This window comes from Symphalangus syndactylus, chromosome 16, assembly GCF_028878055.3.
Source record: "Symphalangus syndactylus isolate Jambi chromosome 16, NHGRI_mSymSyn1-v2.1_pri, whole genome shotgun sequence".
Lineage (NCBI taxonomy): Eukaryota > Metazoa > Chordata > Mammalia > Primates > Hylobatidae > Symphalangus > Symphalangus syndactylus.
Window position 1 is genome coordinate 60,974,681 of NC_072438.2, and position 19,006 is coordinate 60,993,686.

Genomic DNA, 19,006 nt, shown 5'->3' on the forward strand with positions numbered 1-19,006 from the left:
AGAAATAATCAGAGTAAACAGACAACCCAGGATGGGAGAAAATTTTCACAAACTATGCATCTGACAAATGACTAATATCCAGAATCTACAAGGACTCAAACAAATCAGCAAGAAAAAAATAAATAATCCCATCAAAAAGTGGACAAAGGACATGAATAGACAATTCTCAAAAGAAGATATACAAATGGCCAACAAACATATGAAAAAATGCTCAAAATCACTAATGATCATGGAAATGCAAATCAAAACTACAATGAGATACCACCTTACTCCTGCAAGAATGGCCATAATTTAAAAATCAAAAAATAACAGATGTTGACACGGATGCAGTGAAAAGGGAACACTTTTACACTGCTGGTGGGAATGTAAACTAGTACAACCACTATGGAAAGCAGCATGGAGATTCCTTAAAGAACTAAAGTAGAACTACCATTTGATTCAGCAGTCTCACTACTCAGTATCTACCCAGAGGAAAAGAAGTCATTATATAGAAAAGACATTGCATACACATGTTTATAGCAGCACAATTCGCAGTTGCAAAAATATGAAACCAGCCTAAATGCCCATCAACCAACGAGTAGATAAACATACATATACACATATACACACACCATGGAATACCACTCAGCCATAAAAAGGAACAAAATAATGGCATTCACAGAAACTTGGATGGAGTTGGAGACCATTATTCTAAGTGAAGTAACTCAGGAATTAAAAACTAAACATTGTTAAAAGTGGAAGCTAAGCTATGATATAATGGGCTTTGGGGACTCAGGGGTTAAGAGTGGGAGGGGGGTGAGGGATAAAAGACTAAACATTGTGTACAGTGTACACTGCTCAGGTGACAGGTGCACCAAAATCTCAGAAATCACCACTTCTAGAACTTTTCTATGCAACCGAACACCACCTGCTCCCCAAAAGCTATTGAAGTTTTTTAAGTTGCAGAGAAAATAATAGTAATAATAATCTTTTCTAAATAAATGGTGTTTTATTCTTCAGAAAAAAAAAACATTGTACACACAGTATAATCTATGAACTTATATAAAAATTCACAAAAGGGCTAGGCACGGTGGCTCACGCCTGTAATCCCGGCACCTTGGGAGACCAAGGCGGGCGGATCACCTGAGGTCAGGAGTTTGAGACCAGCCTGGCCAACATGGCAAAACCCCGACTCTACTAAAAACACAAAAATTAACCAGACGTGGTGGTGGACGCCTGTAATCCCAGTTACTTGGGAGGCTGAGGCAGGAGAATCGCTTGAACCCAGGAGACGGAGGTTGCAGTGAGCTGAGACCGTGCCACTGCACTCCAGCCTGGGCAACAAGAGCAAGATTCCATCTCAAAAAAAAAAAATTTTTCACAGAAAAAATACTTGAAGAAAAGTATTAATGACTATGAATTTTGTCATATGTTTTCTCATTTTCTAGTACTTTTATAATAGAAAGTACTAGCTCCTTCCTTAAAGAAATTCAAATGTTAAGCAATCATTCACTCTCGCTTTTTAAAAAAAAAAAAAAGAGTAAAAGTGCTTTTAAAATAACCATTTACTTAATGGCATACCTGGAATAAGTGCTGTGCTGATAAGGATGTCTACCTCCTTGCATTGTTGAGCAAAGAGTTTCATTTCGGCTTCAATGAACTCTTTGGACATCTCTTTTGCATATCCTCCTTGTCCCTCACCAGATTCCTTCAAGTCCACCTCCAAGGGCTCAGCACCAAGAGACTTGAACTGTTCCAAAGCTGCAGCTCTAGGGTGATTGTTAAAGTGGAAAGAGTAGTTATTTCAGGCCCTAATAAAGAAGTCAAGATCATCATTTACATATACCTTTTTAAGAACAACAAACCATATATTCAAAAGTCAACAGTCCCTTTGATGTCGTACTTAATTGTTCCAATTTTTTTTCTAAAGGCAAGTAACATATTTATGAGAATATTCTTTTCTGAAAGAAAAATAAACTACTGAGAATTCCAACTTCTACTTAGTTAAGTTGCAAAAGCGATTTCACAATTGCCAACTCCAGTAATCAATTGTGTTCCTTATGACCCCAATGTGGATGACGATGTGATACCTGATACACATCAGGATTTGGTATCATTCAAATCACTCAAGATGAGGTTTTTCACTTGTAAATATTCTGAATTTGTTCTTACTATAGACCTTTCCCACAAAAATAACTCTTTATATGTAAAATTATTCTAATAAAGTGATTTTTTGCCCCCCAACCAGTCCTCATTAAATTGTGTTTGCAAAAAGTAACCTATAAATAGTAGTAAAGGGTAAAATGTGAAAAGCCAACACATTTAAATTATATAAAAATAAATTCAGTCTTAAATAAACAAATAAATGCTACCCAAGTACTGTCTCCCGGTTGGAAAACCAGAGCCAACAAAGACCTCAGCTCTGTGGTGGACGTGCATGTAACTCATCAATATTCATTCCACTACAGTAAATCTCAAACCCCCCTAATGACAATAATCACTCAGGGTACTTGTTAAAAATTCAAATTCCCAGGCCCCTTCCCAGACCCACTGAATTATAATCTCCAGCAAGCAGGCCAGACGCTATATTATTTTTAGCAAGAGTTGCAGTTCATCCTTGTCATCAGGGAAGTTTGGGACACCGTGATCTGAGCCAATAAATCCCTAGCAACCATCATGTTCAAGAGTATGCATAAAGGGTAGGACATACAGTCCATGGTTGAGCAAGAGGTTCTCCCTCTGCTGGCTTGAGCAAGGAATCTGGTAGCCCAGATTGCCCCCTGGAGGTAAAGTTGCAATCACAAGTGGAATCAGCCTTAGGAGGAAGCCAAAGCCGAGGACAGCAGAGAGGAGTGACAGAAACTGGTCCTTGATAGCACAGAGGAGCATCTCACTCTAATGTGAAAAGGAAGTCATTCCCCTGGATTCTCAGTTAGAAGAAATAACACATTTTCTTATGGTTTAAGCCAATCTGAGTTGGTGTTCCATTTGTGGCAGACATAGGGATATAGCTCTTTAAAAAGCTTCAGAATTGTCTACCAATATTAATAAGAAATAGATGAATTCAAAATTTTATATTTGTATTTATATGTTATATATATACACACATACATATATGTGTGTATATGTGTGTATACACAGACATATATATTATATATACACATATATATATATACATACATATATGTATATAAAATAACCCAAATTCTGTTCAAAAGTTATATATATATATAATTTTTATAAGAAATTACACCAAAATATCACTAGCAGTTATATCTGGCTGATAGAATTATAAAAGGTATTTTCACTTTCATCCTTATGTTTCTCTGTATTTTTCAATAATGAATATGCATCATTAGAAATATAAGCTATTTCTAAATCTTTGTAGTTATATCTTTGCCCATAAAATAATCTCATAATTTAAAAATATTGTAACATATTAGCATTTAAAATGTGTATATCTTTTGACTCCAATATTTCCTTAGAATTTATCTAAGGAAATAATGAGATATCTCCATAAATGTATGTTCTCAGATATAAAGTCATCCCTCAGTATCCATGGGGAATTTGTTCCATGATCCCCCTCAGATATCAAAATCCACGGATGATCAAGCCCCTTATAAAAGACAGTGTAGTATTTGCACGTAGCCTACATACATCTTCCCAAATGTTTAAATCATCTCTAGATTATTTATAATGCCTAATAAATGTAAATGTTATATAGTTGTTATACCATATTGTTTAGAGAATAATGACAAGAAAAACGAAATTGGTACTAGCTCAGTACAAACACAATTATTTTTTCTGAATATTTTTGATCTGGTTGAATTCACATATAATAGAACATGGACAGAGGGCTTACTGTACGTACATGTATGTGTATATTGACCTACAGAGTATTGCTTAAATATAGCAAAAAACGAGGCCTAGTTAAATAAATTGCTGTACTTCTATACAATGGAATCTTCTGCAGCCACTAAAAACATTTATAGGTAAGGAAAGATCTTCATGATCTACTGTTAATTGAAAAAAGATAAATGGAACAGTAAAATTACATTTTTAATTAATGTGTAGATGAGGAAACACATAAAAAATATCTCTAGGCAGTGAGACTTTAGGATATTTTATTTTCTGTTCTTGTGCTTTTTCGAATTTTTCTGAATTGGAAGAATAATCATGTACTATTTTATGACAGGAAAGAAAGCAAGGTTTTTATATATTTAAGCTTTGTGATACAGGCATTAGGCAAGATAATCACTATTGCTAAGAGGGGTACCTCCTAGTTATTGTTTGAAAGAATTCAAAAATCAGACCATTTAAATACCATTGGGCAATGAGCTGTCTGTAAGTTTTTAGGATATTTAACTGAAAATACATACCACTCAATCTTCCAACAAGAATTTAAAATCAAGTATGTTTTCCAATACATTTGGATTTCATACTTATAATATGAAACCAAACCCATCTCAAAATAGTGACTAGAGTAACTAATGAGTTATAATTCTTAGAAAAGTATTAAATCACTTCAGCCACATCTTTCTTCACTGTATACTTGAGATACCTGTATAACGAACTTAATTATAAAGAAAAATTGAGTTTTTGTATTTTTCTAATATAAGCAACAACCATATTCTAGCTGTTGATTGTGTACACAATCTAAAAAATGACATCAATATACTAAATTCTCAGTAGTTCACCCACCACCAAGTTTCAAATCACCTTTAGGTCAAATACATACATTTCCATTTTAATACTACTGTCCACTACAATGAAAACTTAAGCAACCTGCTTTCTACGGGCTTGGAGGTCTTGAGAAAAATTCACATCAACAAACAGTAAAAATAAAATGACAGGATCGATGGCATACTTAACTCTAGCTATCCTTGGTTTGTGTCCTGGTTGCTTTGGAAATGCCTTATTTTCTCATTTCAGCAGGACAGCTTTTTTCAGTATATCACTTTAACTCTAGATAAAGACTATTAACCATATTCTATGGAACATTCTTTACTCTGAAAAGTCACATTCTTCCAACTTTGAATGGTTGTTTTTCTTTTTTGATCACTCTATATTCAAGATTAACAGTTGTATTATTCCTCCAGTACCCTCAGCTGATAATAAATAACTATATTTTTCAACCTCAAAAATTATTAAAACACATATTAACTGTACTCAATTGACATTTAATAAAATCCAGTGTCTAGTGTCTTCTGAAATGAAGAAGAATTTTAATCAAACTTCTCTTTCAAGACAATCTAGGAAAATGTGTGTATGTCTGCATTAAAGAAATACACAGTGTACATAATCAAGTACTTTCACCCAGGGGCTCAAAAATTATCAGAAAAATAAATGCAGCTCTATCTTAACATAAAACACAGGAAGCATAAATAACGCAGCATAAATAATTCATGTGTTGCTAGTCAGGTGAAGTGCCAGTCAGCTTTATTTGCTTCTATTCATTCAAGGTAGGGCATGCCCCCAACTCAGCCTGCTATTTTACTCTTTCTTCAGATTCATAAACATCTTTGTTCATGCCCTAACTAGTGCCTAAAAGCATTCTGAACAGAAATAGGTAAAGCAACATGTTAGACACTCAGGATAGAAAGGATTCTGATCCCACTGTCAATCCACCCAAGAAAACAGAGCTGTGAGTTGTTAGTTTAAGTAATACATTTTCACTTTGTATTAACTTTTAAAAAGTGGAAACATGTTTAAATGGAAAGAGCTTATAGATCAGTTGCAATGTGCTGCTTCAATTTATAAGTTTTAAGGAAAGCATAATATGGCCCTGAAACAAAATGTTTTTACCTTAACATCAGTCACTAGTAAAGCACTCACCTTGTGTCAAATCCTCGAACAATCGCACCCATCGACTTTGCTGCGCCTGCAGAAGCAAGCCCAGCAACACCGCCACCAATTATCAGAATCTAGAAAAGAAGATAGACCCAGTTATGTGTTAAGGCTCATTATCAACTAATAATGAAAAATCATCAGCTAACAATTATTGGTGCTTAGTATAAGTTCAGCATCAATAAATGGTGGTGCTGATGGTGATAATGATGATCAGCCCTTAGTAACTATATGGAGTACATAGACTAACTGAACCACCACTGATCTTAAAATTTTATCAAAGAAACAACTGCTAGCAAAGGCCAACAACAATTCACTAAAAATAGCCTGATAATCAGCATATCCGTGTAAAACTACCTAAGCATGATCAGCATTACATATGTTGAAGATTAACAGATTTGTTTCCACTGTCTAAAAGTTCCTTCTACTAAAAGTCCCAGTGTGGCAATCTAACTACCTTTATCCTATCAAATTATAAGGCTTTTCTTTGTTCATCAAACATCAAAACACATTTCAAAGATGGGTACAACATTGGTGAAACATCTACCCCAACCTCTATTTTGAGCCAAAATGCTTCTGAAAGGAACAGCTGATGAGCAACCACAATTCTGAACCATTTTGAGCAACTCTCCGTAAGTCTGAAGCAATGTAACTAATGTCCCTAATCACGGAAGGATCAGCAACAAGAGAACCAAAGAATTCCTCAGAAACAAGAGTCTCCCCCAACCCCCGCCTTCTAAGAAACAAAGTAAGAACAACAATGTCTCCAGTCTGGAAGAGGCTTCCAGAGTAAAGTCCTGTTGTATATCCCATAAACAGTCAATTGAAAGCAACACTTTGTTCCTGTAGAAAAAAAATGACACCCACAGAATCAGTGAAGCTTACAAATTGTCACCCACCCATCATGCCCACATGTCCTTCTGCCTTTACAAAGACTAGGCTAGTCAGACTGCTCCAGTGAGCTCTGGGCAGTGTCTCAGAGGTCATGTGAATTGATCTTGATAATGGGGTGTTTGGTGCTGTGTTTGGGGACAGGGGTAAGTCTATAGGAAAGGGGGCAAAGAGTGATCAGAGGGAATAAGCAGGCTTAGGCTCCAAAGCACCAACCTCTTCCACACAGAACCTCCATCACCACTTAGAGAAAGAAAGAAAGAAAGAAAAAGTAAATAAAAATAAATAAAAGTCACAGGACTTGGCAAAGTTATCCTGAATCAAGACATAACAAAAAAAAAAACCCATAATTTAAAAAAACAGAATCTCACAAAAGCAGCAGATCTTACTATAGAAATTTACTTTTTCTCTCTAAAGCATGGAGTAAAGAAAAAGACACAGTGAATAAGATTCAGAGAGCTTAGGTCAAAATCCTGACTCTGTTACTAACTAGTTCTGGGTGATCTTGGGCAAGCTACTTATCATCTGCAATACAGCAATCAAAGTGCCTTCTCAGACTGTTGTTACATTAAACAATTGAATCTAACCGAAGCGCTTACTGCTAACTGTTACACTGTTCAAGAAATAGTACGGGGCCAGGCAGGTGGCTCAGGCCTGTGATCCCAGCGCTTTGGGAGGCCAAGACAGGAGGATCCCTTGAGCTTTGGAGTTCAAGACCAGCCTGAGCAACATAGTGAGATCCTGTCTCTGTTAAAAAATAAGAAATAAAAACTTTTTTAAAAAAAGAAATAGTATGGGAGAGGGCAGGAGAAAGGAAATAACTTTAGGAACATTGTTCGTGTTCACTCATATAACCTGCCCCTCCTCTGGCCTTCCCCATCGAGTAAAGGCAGTAACTATGCACAATTGTTTAAGCCAAAATGGGGAATTCATCAACTCCTCCCTTTGCACATATTTCCATTTCCAATTCATCAACAAGTAGTACTGGTTTTAACTCCCAAAGATCATCCCTAATCCAGATAAAATCCTTCACCTTTCTCTACATTTCTGGTGCCACCATCTTCCCAGGTGCAACCAATTGCTGACAGATCTTGCCTTCACCCTACTATCCATTCCCCCACAGAACAGCCACATGATTTTTTTAAATCCTAAACCAAACATTTCCCTCACCTGCAGGAGAATCCAAAGTCTATCACATGACCTAGAAGAGAGGACTCACATGATCCAGCCTAGACCTTCCTTTCCAACATGATCTCAGATCACTCTTCATCTTGTTCACCACACTCCAAGACCAATGGTATTCTTTATTTTTCCAGAACCTAAATACTGGAATCCTAAATGCTTGGAATCCTTAAACTCCTGTTTCCTTCTTCCATGCTTCAAATCTCACCTCAAAGGTCAGAGGAAGCTTCCCCATCACTCCACTAAAGTGGCCTGTGCCCATTACTGTCACATCATCCGGTTCATTTTTTTTCCTATGGGAAATTATCTCATGGCCAGGTGAAGTGGCTCATGCCTGTAATCCCAAAATTTTGGGAGGCCAAGACAGGAAGATTGTTTGAGCTCAGTTCCAGATCAGCCTGGAGTGAAAACTCCAGGCAGAGTGAGACCCTGCCTCCAAAAAAGAAAAACCAAGTCAAATATAATAATAATAATAAAATAAAATTATCTCAGGTATTTATTTGATCGTTTGGCTCCTCACTATGACCCCCACTGGAGTGTAAGTTTTATGCAGCAGGGATTTTGTCTTGTTCATGCCATATCCCCAGCTCCTAGAACAGTGCCTCGCATATCATAAGCCTTCAACTGATTGATTTTCGTTCAATCTAGGCCAGGGGCCAAACTTTTGGCTTCCCTGAGCCACAATGGAAGAAGAATTGTCTTGGGCCACATATAAAACACACTAGCTAACAGCAACAATTGCTGATGAGCCAAAAAAATAAAATGGCAACAAAAATCACATAATGTTTTAAGAAAGTTAACAAATTTGTGTTGGGCCGCATTCAAAACTGTCCTGGGCCACATGTGGCCCACAGGCTGCGGCTTGAACAAACTTGTTCTGGACAGGTAAGAACCCTCCATGTTTAAAGGAAATCCAAATAAAAGACAGTATTATGCTATCCACCTTAATGAGCTGTACCAGTGCCTTCAATTTCAGAAAACTATTTCTGTCATATAACCAAAGTCCCTTAAGCTGCAATTTAAATTTTCAGTAAAGATAGACACTTTTCCACCTTTTAAAGGCTGATTCTCTTTTCTTTAAGCCTCTTGTCTTTTGTTTCACTTTTTAATATCTTTTATTAACAGCTTTTCTCTCAACTTCCACATATATCTAGAAAGATTATAACCAAAATTAGTAGTAGACTTGTGCATCAAAGCACTCAGTCAATTTAAGAACAGCATCAAACTTCTGGCCACTATGTGTGCCAGACATTTTTGTATGATCCTGAGAAAGAAGTCAAAATTTAATCATTTTACACCTCACGTCTGTGTTGTTTGCTCACACTTTCTTGTTAAGTATTCTGGCCTTCACTTAAACCGCTTGCCATTTTTTTCACCTGGCCTGTTTTTCAAAACAATATAATTTCTCAAAGCTGCTATTTGCTTTTGTTTTAATTTTTTTCCAGGAGATTTATTTTGTGTGAGAACTCTGGGCTTATATAACAAAGTACTTAAGAGCAGGAAGCACCAGTAAACCTGTAACCTACAGGTAGGTGAATGACCACATTTAAAGTCAAGTTTCCTGTACCTAGTGCTATGGTTTGGATATGCTCTGTTCCCACGAAAACTCATGTTGACATGTGATCCCAAATGTGGCAATATTGGGAGGTGGGGCCTAGTGGGAGGTGTTTGGGTCATGGGAGTGGATCTCTCATGAACAGATTAATGCCCTCCCCGGGAGTGGGGGGCTGAGTTCTCACTCTGGGGGTTAATAGAAGAGCCTGGCTCCCTCAGTTTCTCTCTCTTGATTCCTCTCTCACCATGTGATCTTTCTTGCACACGCCTGCTCCCTTTACACTGTCCACCATGAGTTGAAGCAGCCTTGAGGCCCTCACCAGATGCAGCTGCCAAATCTTGAATTCCAGCTACCAGAATTATGAGCCAAATAAACCTCTTTTTTTAAATAAATTACCCAGTCTCAGGTATTTTCTTTTAGTAACACAAAATGGACTAAGACACCTAGCCTCAGGGTTTCCATTGTTACTGAGCGTACATAGGATTGAAGGATCACAATATGACCTCCTGTTCTTTCAGCAAGCCATCGTCACCTCTCATCGTTAACTGCTCCTCTCTGCTCTCAGTGTAGATTAAAGAAACTGGCACCATTTCTCTCTGCCAAATACCCTGATTACACCACCTCCCATTTCCTGTCTTCTTGATCCAAAAATTGACAAGAAGTGAAGAAACCAAAAATACCTTGTATATGTGCCAAAATGTTGCAAAAATTGAGAAACCCAGAATCTTCTTAATGGTATCTTGAAGGTTTTTTTAAAAAATTAATAATATATAGGCTACAGAGAACGAGTTATCCAAAATTCTTTTAAAAATTCAAATTAGTAAGTCAAAAAACAGAAAAGACTAGAACTTTCAGAAAGTCAAAGTTCATTTTTTTCCAGCAATCTTAAACGTTAAGCTTTGAGGTTTCATGAAATATTTATACACACCAAAAAGTCATCAGTGAGGTTAACATATAAAAATTTTTAAATAACTATATTTTAAGACTATACATACCCTTTCCTTTAATCAATGCATATTATAAAGAAACATTAAAAGTTGTACCTACCTTAGCTGGAGGAACTTTTCCAGCAGCTGTGATCTGACCAGTAAAAAAACGTCCAAAATGATTTGCTGCTAGGACAACAGCCTTGTAACTTTAAAAATAAATAAATAAATAAATAAATAAATAATTCCATAAAAGGAGAGATCTCAGATTCACATATCATCATAAGTCATCAATGAAGTTTTGTCAAAGAACAATAGCTAATATTTATGTAGTATGTACTATGTGTCAAAAACAGTTCTAAGTGTTGTATATACACTTGCTCCTTTAATTTTCACAACAAGCCTATGGATAGGTACAATTACTGTCTTCATCCCATAGGTGAGAAAACTGAGATACAGATTGAGAGACTTGCCCAAGGTCACTCAGCTAGTAAATGGTAGAGCCAGAAGTCTAACACAGGCAGTCCGTCTACAGAGGCACTCTCTTATCCATTATGCACCCACCCTCTTCATAACAAGTACTGTAGAACATAACAGAAAATGTAATGAAAGAAAGATAGGAAAATACTAACAATGGTTTTCTTTGGGTGCTAGGACTATATATCCTTCACACTTACTTTACTATATAGTCCAAATATTCTTTGATGACTAGGTAGTACTTAGGTAATGGGGGGAAAATCTTTAAAATAAAAAAAAATTAGGTCAGCCATAGGCTTGTAGATAATAAGATTTCAACCTCGGAGAACAGAAGAAACACTTCCCTTGATCTCTAATGGTTCAAAGTATGGGATTTTCTGACATACTGACCTTAGTTCATGTCCTAGTTCTCTGATTACCTTTCTGACCTTGGGCAAATTTTTAAAATTTTCTAAACCTTGGTTTTCCTCATCTATAAAGTAAGGACAAAAAGCATCTATCTTTTAGGGTCATGAGGACTAAATGAGATAATGCAGGTGAAACACTTCGCATAAAGCCTGTCACATAGAAAATGCTCAGTGAATATTAAGTGTTTTAGCCAAAGAAACAAACTATTTAATAAATCAAATAATATGCATCATCTTTTCTTTAACAGGATATTTTTAACATGTTACACTAATTTCATTTTCATACCATTTTATATGTAAAAGGCACTTTTGCATTCTTACTTGGTAATATATACACTGGCTCAATATTATAAAGCAACTATTAAAGCTCCCCTGCTAGGTGACAAGAAAATCTTCTCCCTGATCATATTTTTACATAATAATACTTGATACAATAATTGATGCAAAAACATATAAAGTCACCATTATTAAGTTAATCACACTGGAGCAAAAAACAATACTTTAGAAATTACATTATCTGTTGCTCTCCTGAATTCAAGTGACAGCAATTTTTAATGGGCAAATATGACAAAGATTCAAAGGCCACTGTAAGAAATTAATTGCGGAATTAATGCTCTAAAAGATTCAGTTGCTATTCTGAAAAATAAATTATAAAAGGAGATTGATTACACAGGAAATGTACAAGAAAACATTGATAGTGAAAAAAGTAATAAATTGGACATTTTCTTCATGACAGCAAAAAAGTTCAGAATGAACAGTAATGAAGTGGAAGTAGCACATCTTCACTGTAATATGGCCGTGTGTATGAATGAGACAGATAATGATTTATCATACATTGTATGGATATGTATACTAGATGATTCCTTTCACACTATGCTCTCTGCATATATCAGCTTAGGACATAAAAGAGTGATTCCTCAAATTCTGATCCCTAGGTCCCTGAAGGTTTAAACTTCAGACAAATCTGGGGCCACGGTGGATGACATGGAGAGTAGGAATGTTTCTGCACAATCCTGCCATACTCAGTGTTCCCAGAGCTACTCAGCTCTTATTGGATTTATTTATATTGCCTCATAATATTTCATTTGCTCAAAAGATTCAACAGCTAAAACCACTTGATCTAGAGCGACTGGTTTCGATATTCTTTCACATATGTGCATTTCAGAATCAACAGCACCCTTAAAACTTTACATTATACATTTTCTAGATAAAATTTTAAGTCACACATTGCATACTATAACTCCCTTACAGGCTAAATAAATTTAAAAGTGTGCAGCTAAAACACAAAGTAGAATCTATGACATATTTCCTATGCTAAAATATACAACCTAAGAAAACTTTCTGCTAATGTGTCAGGCTATAAAAGGCTTTATTCATGTTAGTCATGTTAGTGTCTTTTTATGCACTGTTTTTTAAAAAAGATTTTCTTTGTGGCTCATTAATATTAGCAAATTGTCAACTACTAATAGTTTTCATGCTTAAAATCTAATTTAATTAGTTTCTTAGAGAAGTTGATTCGTAAGCATTATCCCATTTCCAGATTGTTCCCACCCTTCAAGGCAAAGTCAGCAATACACTGCATTCATGTAGCTATTCCTGCCCCTCACCCATGGCAGGCATGATTACTCAATCATAGCCACATTCCTCCAAGCAGAATGGGCCTTAGAATCCTTCTCAACGTAGTACTCCAGGCAATCAACAGAGAATGTATTAGTGCTATTAGGCAAATGAAGCTTATTACCATCTTGACCTTAAAGGTAAAAGACATAGCCCTCAGTTATCAATATGGGTTTTGACATCAGATGAAACTTCCTCTAGTCTAGGCCTTTTTCCTATTCTTTAAATATTTTATAAATTTACCTAAGCAAAACCTAATTAAGATGGCAAATCCACTAATATATGCATATAATTTAACTACATGAAATTGTCACTATTCAACCATTTTTGACCTATAAAAACAGTAACTTCAACCATATATATACATGTACACACACACACATGAAATACAGTGTGTTCCTCATACAAATAATCTGACAGCTATTTGCTTTGGTGGATGGAAACATTACTACTCTACTCATTAAGATTAAAAAGGATATATAATAGAGTTCATTTCCTATCTAATTACTGTAAAACAATAAAATGAGTCAAAAATAATTTAAATGCACTCTCAAAAGGCTGTAATCTCCAACAATAATTACAAATAAAGTCACTGTAAGACAGAAGAGCTACAGTGTGAAGGTTTCTGTAGCACTATTGTGCTTTTGTTCAATTAAAATGGAAAAGAACCTACCCCGCAATGTTGGCCATGGAGCTTAGTGCATCATATCCCTGAGCAATCGTGACTCTTGGAACCTGGTCCATTGCCAGAACTGTAGTTTTTCTTTGGGAAAGTTTATTTAGCAACTCTGGATTTTGGGCTGGGTAAATAAAACTAATCAGTGTTCCCGACGTCTTTAAAAGGTCAGCTTCATGAACACCTAATGTTGGATTAACCATAGGGGCTCGCACCTGGGGAAAAAAATCAAGTCACAGCTTAAAAATATAAATACTTTAATCATATTTTTAAGCAAACAGGAAAACTTAGGTAATATGCCATGACTGAAATAATACTCCAGAAATAAATCTTCCATCAATAAATTTCTGACTAAATTCTTAAGCAATATAAGGCACACACAGATGTTTACCATCTATCCCCTGCCTAACGACCTGTGGACTGGTCTGAGTAAAGGGCACACACACCTGGGAAATACAAACTACTAAGACTGGTTTGACAATTAACTGCAGAGAGGTGAAAAAATATATGGAAGCTCTACAGAAAACCTGCAGTCCCCAAAACTTATTACCCTGGTAAAATTAACAGATATTAGAATAAACAGACAGGAAGCTTTGTTGTGTGTTCGATCCTTCAAGCAAGATTCAGTCCTTGCTAATTTTGGCAAGCATGAATATTTGGAGTGATGAGACATCAAGAACATCGTAAACTAAAATTAAGTATAGATTTATGTCACTTTAAAATTCCAGATGACTATTTATTAGATAAACACAATTCACACTAGTAACCTTGCTGAATTGGGTTTAAGCCAAAAGCTACAATATATTCTGTTACATTAAGAAGTATCAACTAAGTCAATGAATACACACTCCATATGCTTGAAAGTTTCCAATATCCACTTTTTAAAGCCAAATTTTTTAAACTGTATTTTAAATGTATTTTAAAATGTTTTAGATCCAAGTTTAAAATCAACCTTCAAATAAAATATCCCATTTCATTAGTTCCCAGTTAGCAATAGTGCTTTTAGGCAAGTAAACACAGAAAACACAGCCTCTGGGACTTATGTTTTAAATACAAACACAAACATTGGGTCAATAGGTTTATCTCACAGCATTTCACCTCAATTTACCTATGAGACACCTTTGTCTGCTATTCCCATTTCAGTTGTTGATCTGGTGATGCATATTTTTCTAGGTTCTGGACTTTAATTAAGGCTCTCTGACAAGGTCTACTTTTCCTCCAAGAAAATCTATAACATAGATTTAGTAAAAGTTAGAAAACAACTCTGAATTGATTCTACTGGCCCCTATCAAATGCTCAGCTGAGACCGTTGTCATCTGATTAAGTCAAGCCAATAGAATGTTTCCCTGAATGCGCTCCTCAGGATATTAACAGACCTGGTTCAAACAAGAGGCCCCCAAGATCAAGAAGTTTATTAATGCTAGTACTGTATAAAGTCATATAATATTCTGTGTTACAGGATTTCTGAGCACACCATTAACTGCTTATATACACTGTGAATCCCTAAAAGGAACACATAGCACTTCCAAAATGTAAGCACACCCTCATAGGGCTTTTTCAAGACATCTCAAAAGATGACCCCTAGAATATATATGAGAATGAATTATACTTTTCTTTTTTCTCTAAGTAATTTTACTATATATCTAGTTATATCACCAAGTATTTGTAAACTTAAACCTTTAAAAACTTTAGCTGAGTTACAGTTAACCCCCATGCCACAAATTTTACTATTAACTTTCAATAGCAAAAATTGGTTTTGTAACTTTAGCAAAAACCACCTGTCAAGTGTTAGGATCCTCTCAAGTTATTCAGTGAGCTTTATGTAAGGAAATAAAAAAACTATGTGATTGATACCTCATAGAAATTAATGTAGAAAAAAGCTTGTATTTCCTGAAAAAATGAGTTACTTCCCCATTTGCCTTGGTTGCAGGAGGCTTAGCATTTAATTTAATGCTCAACTCTAGTTATCATCTGTGCTAGACCCTTGATACAGTCTCTCCCCCTTTCTCTAAAGGATTTTTTATTTAATATTTTAATTCTCAAGTCATTTAGTATATAGATTTCTGTTATGTATTACCTTTAGAACTTATTTTAGAGTAGGTAAAGCTACTCGCCACTCAGCCCAAAGCTGCTTTCTCCAAAATAGTCATGCCCTCTCTAGAAATAGCACGTATGTCAGTGTAAATCATTGTGCCTTCAGGTGTCAGAAGATCACTGAACATTCAGTCCCAGACTAAGTTCCATACCTTCTTTCCATTCTAGCAGTAAATGTTCACGTGTGGGTATTATGGATATATATATGGACCATGTAGAACAAATTTTTCCCAGCCAATTAAAAGAAAATGTCCATATAGCAAATGTAAAAAGGAAGATCACTTTTTCTCTCCTCATGGTTAACCATAGATCATATTGTCTGATACAAGTTTTACTGGAGCATGAAGAATATGACAACATGCAATCATTTCTTTGAGAAAAACACACTGTTTGAAAATAGGAAAAGGTATAACTCCAGAGAAAGTAATTTAATTTTTCTATGAAAAGATTTCAAAAAGTCAGCATGCTGTAAATGGGAGAGAAAAAAGGAATAATTACTTTGACCACCAAATCAGAAGCCAGCACTTCCTTTGCCCCTTGGATTTGGGCACCTGCCGCTCTATAGTGATCATCTGAGAATTTGGAAGCTTCGCCCGCACCCGATTCCACGACAACATTAAAACCCTGCTTGACCAAGGTCTGAACGCCAGCAGGAGACAATGCCACTCGCTTCTCATTTTGGAATATCTCTTTGGGGACTCCAATAGTCAGTTGCTTATATGGAATTCCTACAAACAAGCAAAGGCAAAAAAAAAATACATTTGGTAAAAAACAAACAAAAAATGTTTAAAAACAGATTTCAGAACATTGAAAGGGGCAATCTTTTCTTCAAAATATACCACACATGCAAGCTGCTGTTCAGAATGATGTTCCTGATTCATACTTATAATTCTTTGACTTTTTTGGTAGATGATAAGAAACTTTTATGCCTACTCTTCTGAAACTTCTAAATATTTTATTTAATCAATTGGCTTTCTTCAAGGAATATAACAAGCTTAGTTGATTTGTAGGAGAAAAAAAATGGGCTTAGAGATCCCTCCACATGCTGACTCCACTCTTCAAACTAAGCCTCTTGGGTTATGGTCTCCTTGCCCGTACTTTTAACAAAAATGGAAGTAATTAGCTATTTTGAAGAACAACTGTATCCTAGACACTTTGATGGCCTGCCACACTCAAAGTTCCCTTCCAGGCAATTTGGCCACACACAATGCCTCATAAATTTCTAAGTGTTGTATCTTAAGACTCTACACACTCAGCCACTTAGACAAGGGATCAGCAGCTGTGTCAAGGACAATCATCTACAGGGCAGATGAGGAAAACTTGCAGCTGCACCTTATAAGATGACTTAGGAACTCTGTCCAAGGACACTCTGTGTTGGCCAGTGACTACTCAACACACTGGGTTCTCTCTCAAGGAGTTTGAATGGGAGACCCACAGAAAGGGACAAGGAGAGTAGATCAGTGCAAATGTTATTTGTAAGCACAGCTATGAGGTAATCAAAGGGAGGTCAGCAGTAACAGTGATAGAAACATCAGTAGTAGATATTTAAAGAGAGAAGATGTGTCACACCCATGAATTCTACAAATAACATTCCACTTATCCAAGGAGTAGATGGGGGGTTTCTGGGCTCTCACACTTGCCAAGAATCCACACAGCAAACCCTCATCACAAAATATAATCTGATGTGATTCTGTTCCTTGCAACCCAAAAAAGCCTATACAGTACAATCTTATATTTAGATATGGTTCAGACCATCTTTAGCTACAGGACATCAGTTTCTCCTGATGTTTTACTTAATATGCAGCATAAACATTTTTTAATGAAGAGTATCCATTTCTATATAAGGTTTATTAAAGCTTAGGAAACCCATTCTTGCAACCTAAGATCTGAATATGTATAATTTCAAAATGAATGAAATTATCCCTACAGAGTAACTTATTAAGACCTTAGAGAAATTAAGTCAACCTAGACCTGAATTTGAACACTGTCTTAGATTCCACACTACCTATACAGTAATAATTTACAGTACACAAAAGGCAAATAATGCTGAATCTTACTCCTTACTGGAAGGAGAGGGAAGAAAATAATAGAAAGCTGGCAAATATTTGGATTGACAGACAAAGCTCAATCACATACACTTAGCTCAAGTTCACTTATCTGACAACCTCAAATTGTCAGGCTCTACATGGCAAAAGCAAGGAAGCTACCAAAGATGACTGAAGCCATGTCAAAAGGATTTTGAAGCCAATTTGAAAGGGCTTCCACTGACCAAATAAGAGATAATTTGAGCACATACAAGGGACAGAGAAACTGGCTAAACAATACCAAGAGGATTCAATCAGCCAAACCTAGAATGTTGTAAATTCTACAGAGCAACAATAAAATTCTTCAGTATATTAAAAGGAAAAAAGAGAGGGGAACTTACAGATAAAAAGAGACAAAAGAGACATAGCAAATACAATGTGTGGACCCTGTTTGGATCATTCTTTGAACAAGCCAACTGTAAAGAAAAAGAGGGAGGAAGAAAGGAAGGAAGGAAGGAAGGAAGGAAGGAAGGAAGGAAGCAAGCAAGCAAGCAATTGAAAAAATATGAATACTGACTGTAGCTGGAATTGCTACACTTTTCAATATGGTAATGAACTTATGGTTATATTAAGGAAAAAATAGACTCCTTATCTTTCAGAGATAAAAATAATTAGGAAATAGTGAAGAACCAGAAATTAAACACAAATGTCTTATACATAATCAATATAGAGATCTTGATGTCCATGGATTTACTCACAAGGACAGTTTTCATGTCTTCAACAGTTATTTACCTTTATTTTATACACAATTTTATCACCAGGATAATCTGGCTTTCCAGAGCAGTTTAAAAGAAAGGCATCTGAAGATAAAGTTGGAGGCTTGTAGGGACAGATACCCTGCCAATTGTGACTTGTCATCTGAGAACAAGAAAAGAGGCTATAAAATCTATTCAAGGCAGACATAAGATCTCAAATCACCTAGCAGTTTAGAGGTCCTTAATGAATCAACAAACAGTCCTACAAACTTAAAAAACAAAAGACGGCATTATTCTAGGTGACAAAGGTTGCCCCCCAAAATATCCATCCTGTTCCTCCACCTTAATAAGAAAATGCCATTTTTAGCTGGATACATTCCATCTAGAATAAAAGACAAAATGTCCAAGTCTCCCTTACAGATATAAACAGCTACATGTCTGAGTTCTGGACAGTGAGGTGAAGTGATAGAAGTACTGGGATGGTCTTTGGGCAAGACTGATAAAAGAGAGTTGACTTGGGGGCAACCCGCTAGGGTCCTCTTCCACTCTGTGGAAGCTTTGTTCTTTCGCTCTTTG

At 36.0% G+C, this 19,006-nt stretch overlaps 1 protein-coding gene across 5 annotated transcripts in view; it reads right to left on the reverse strand.

Moving 5' to 3' along the window:
- Positions 1-19,006, reverse strand: part of NNT (nicotinamide nucleotide transhydrogenase) — a 107,531-nt gene that overhangs the window by 81,100 nt on the left and 7,425 nt on the right. For all 5 annotated transcript variants that reach the window (XM_055245408.2, XM_055245409.2, XM_055245404.2 and 2 more), the window contains 5 exons: positions 16,150-16,379; positions 13,555-13,772; positions 10,502-10,589; positions 5,815-5,903; positions 1,561-1,748 (listed from right to left, as the gene is read on the reverse strand). In XM_055245408.2, coding sequence (XP_055101383.1) covers positions 1,561-1,748; positions 5,815-5,903; positions 10,502-10,589; positions 13,555-13,772; positions 16,150-16,379 — 813 coding nt within the window. The remainder of the gene's footprint in view (positions 1-1,560; positions 1,749-5,814; positions 5,904-10,501; positions 10,590-13,554; positions 13,773-16,149; positions 16,380-19,006) is intronic.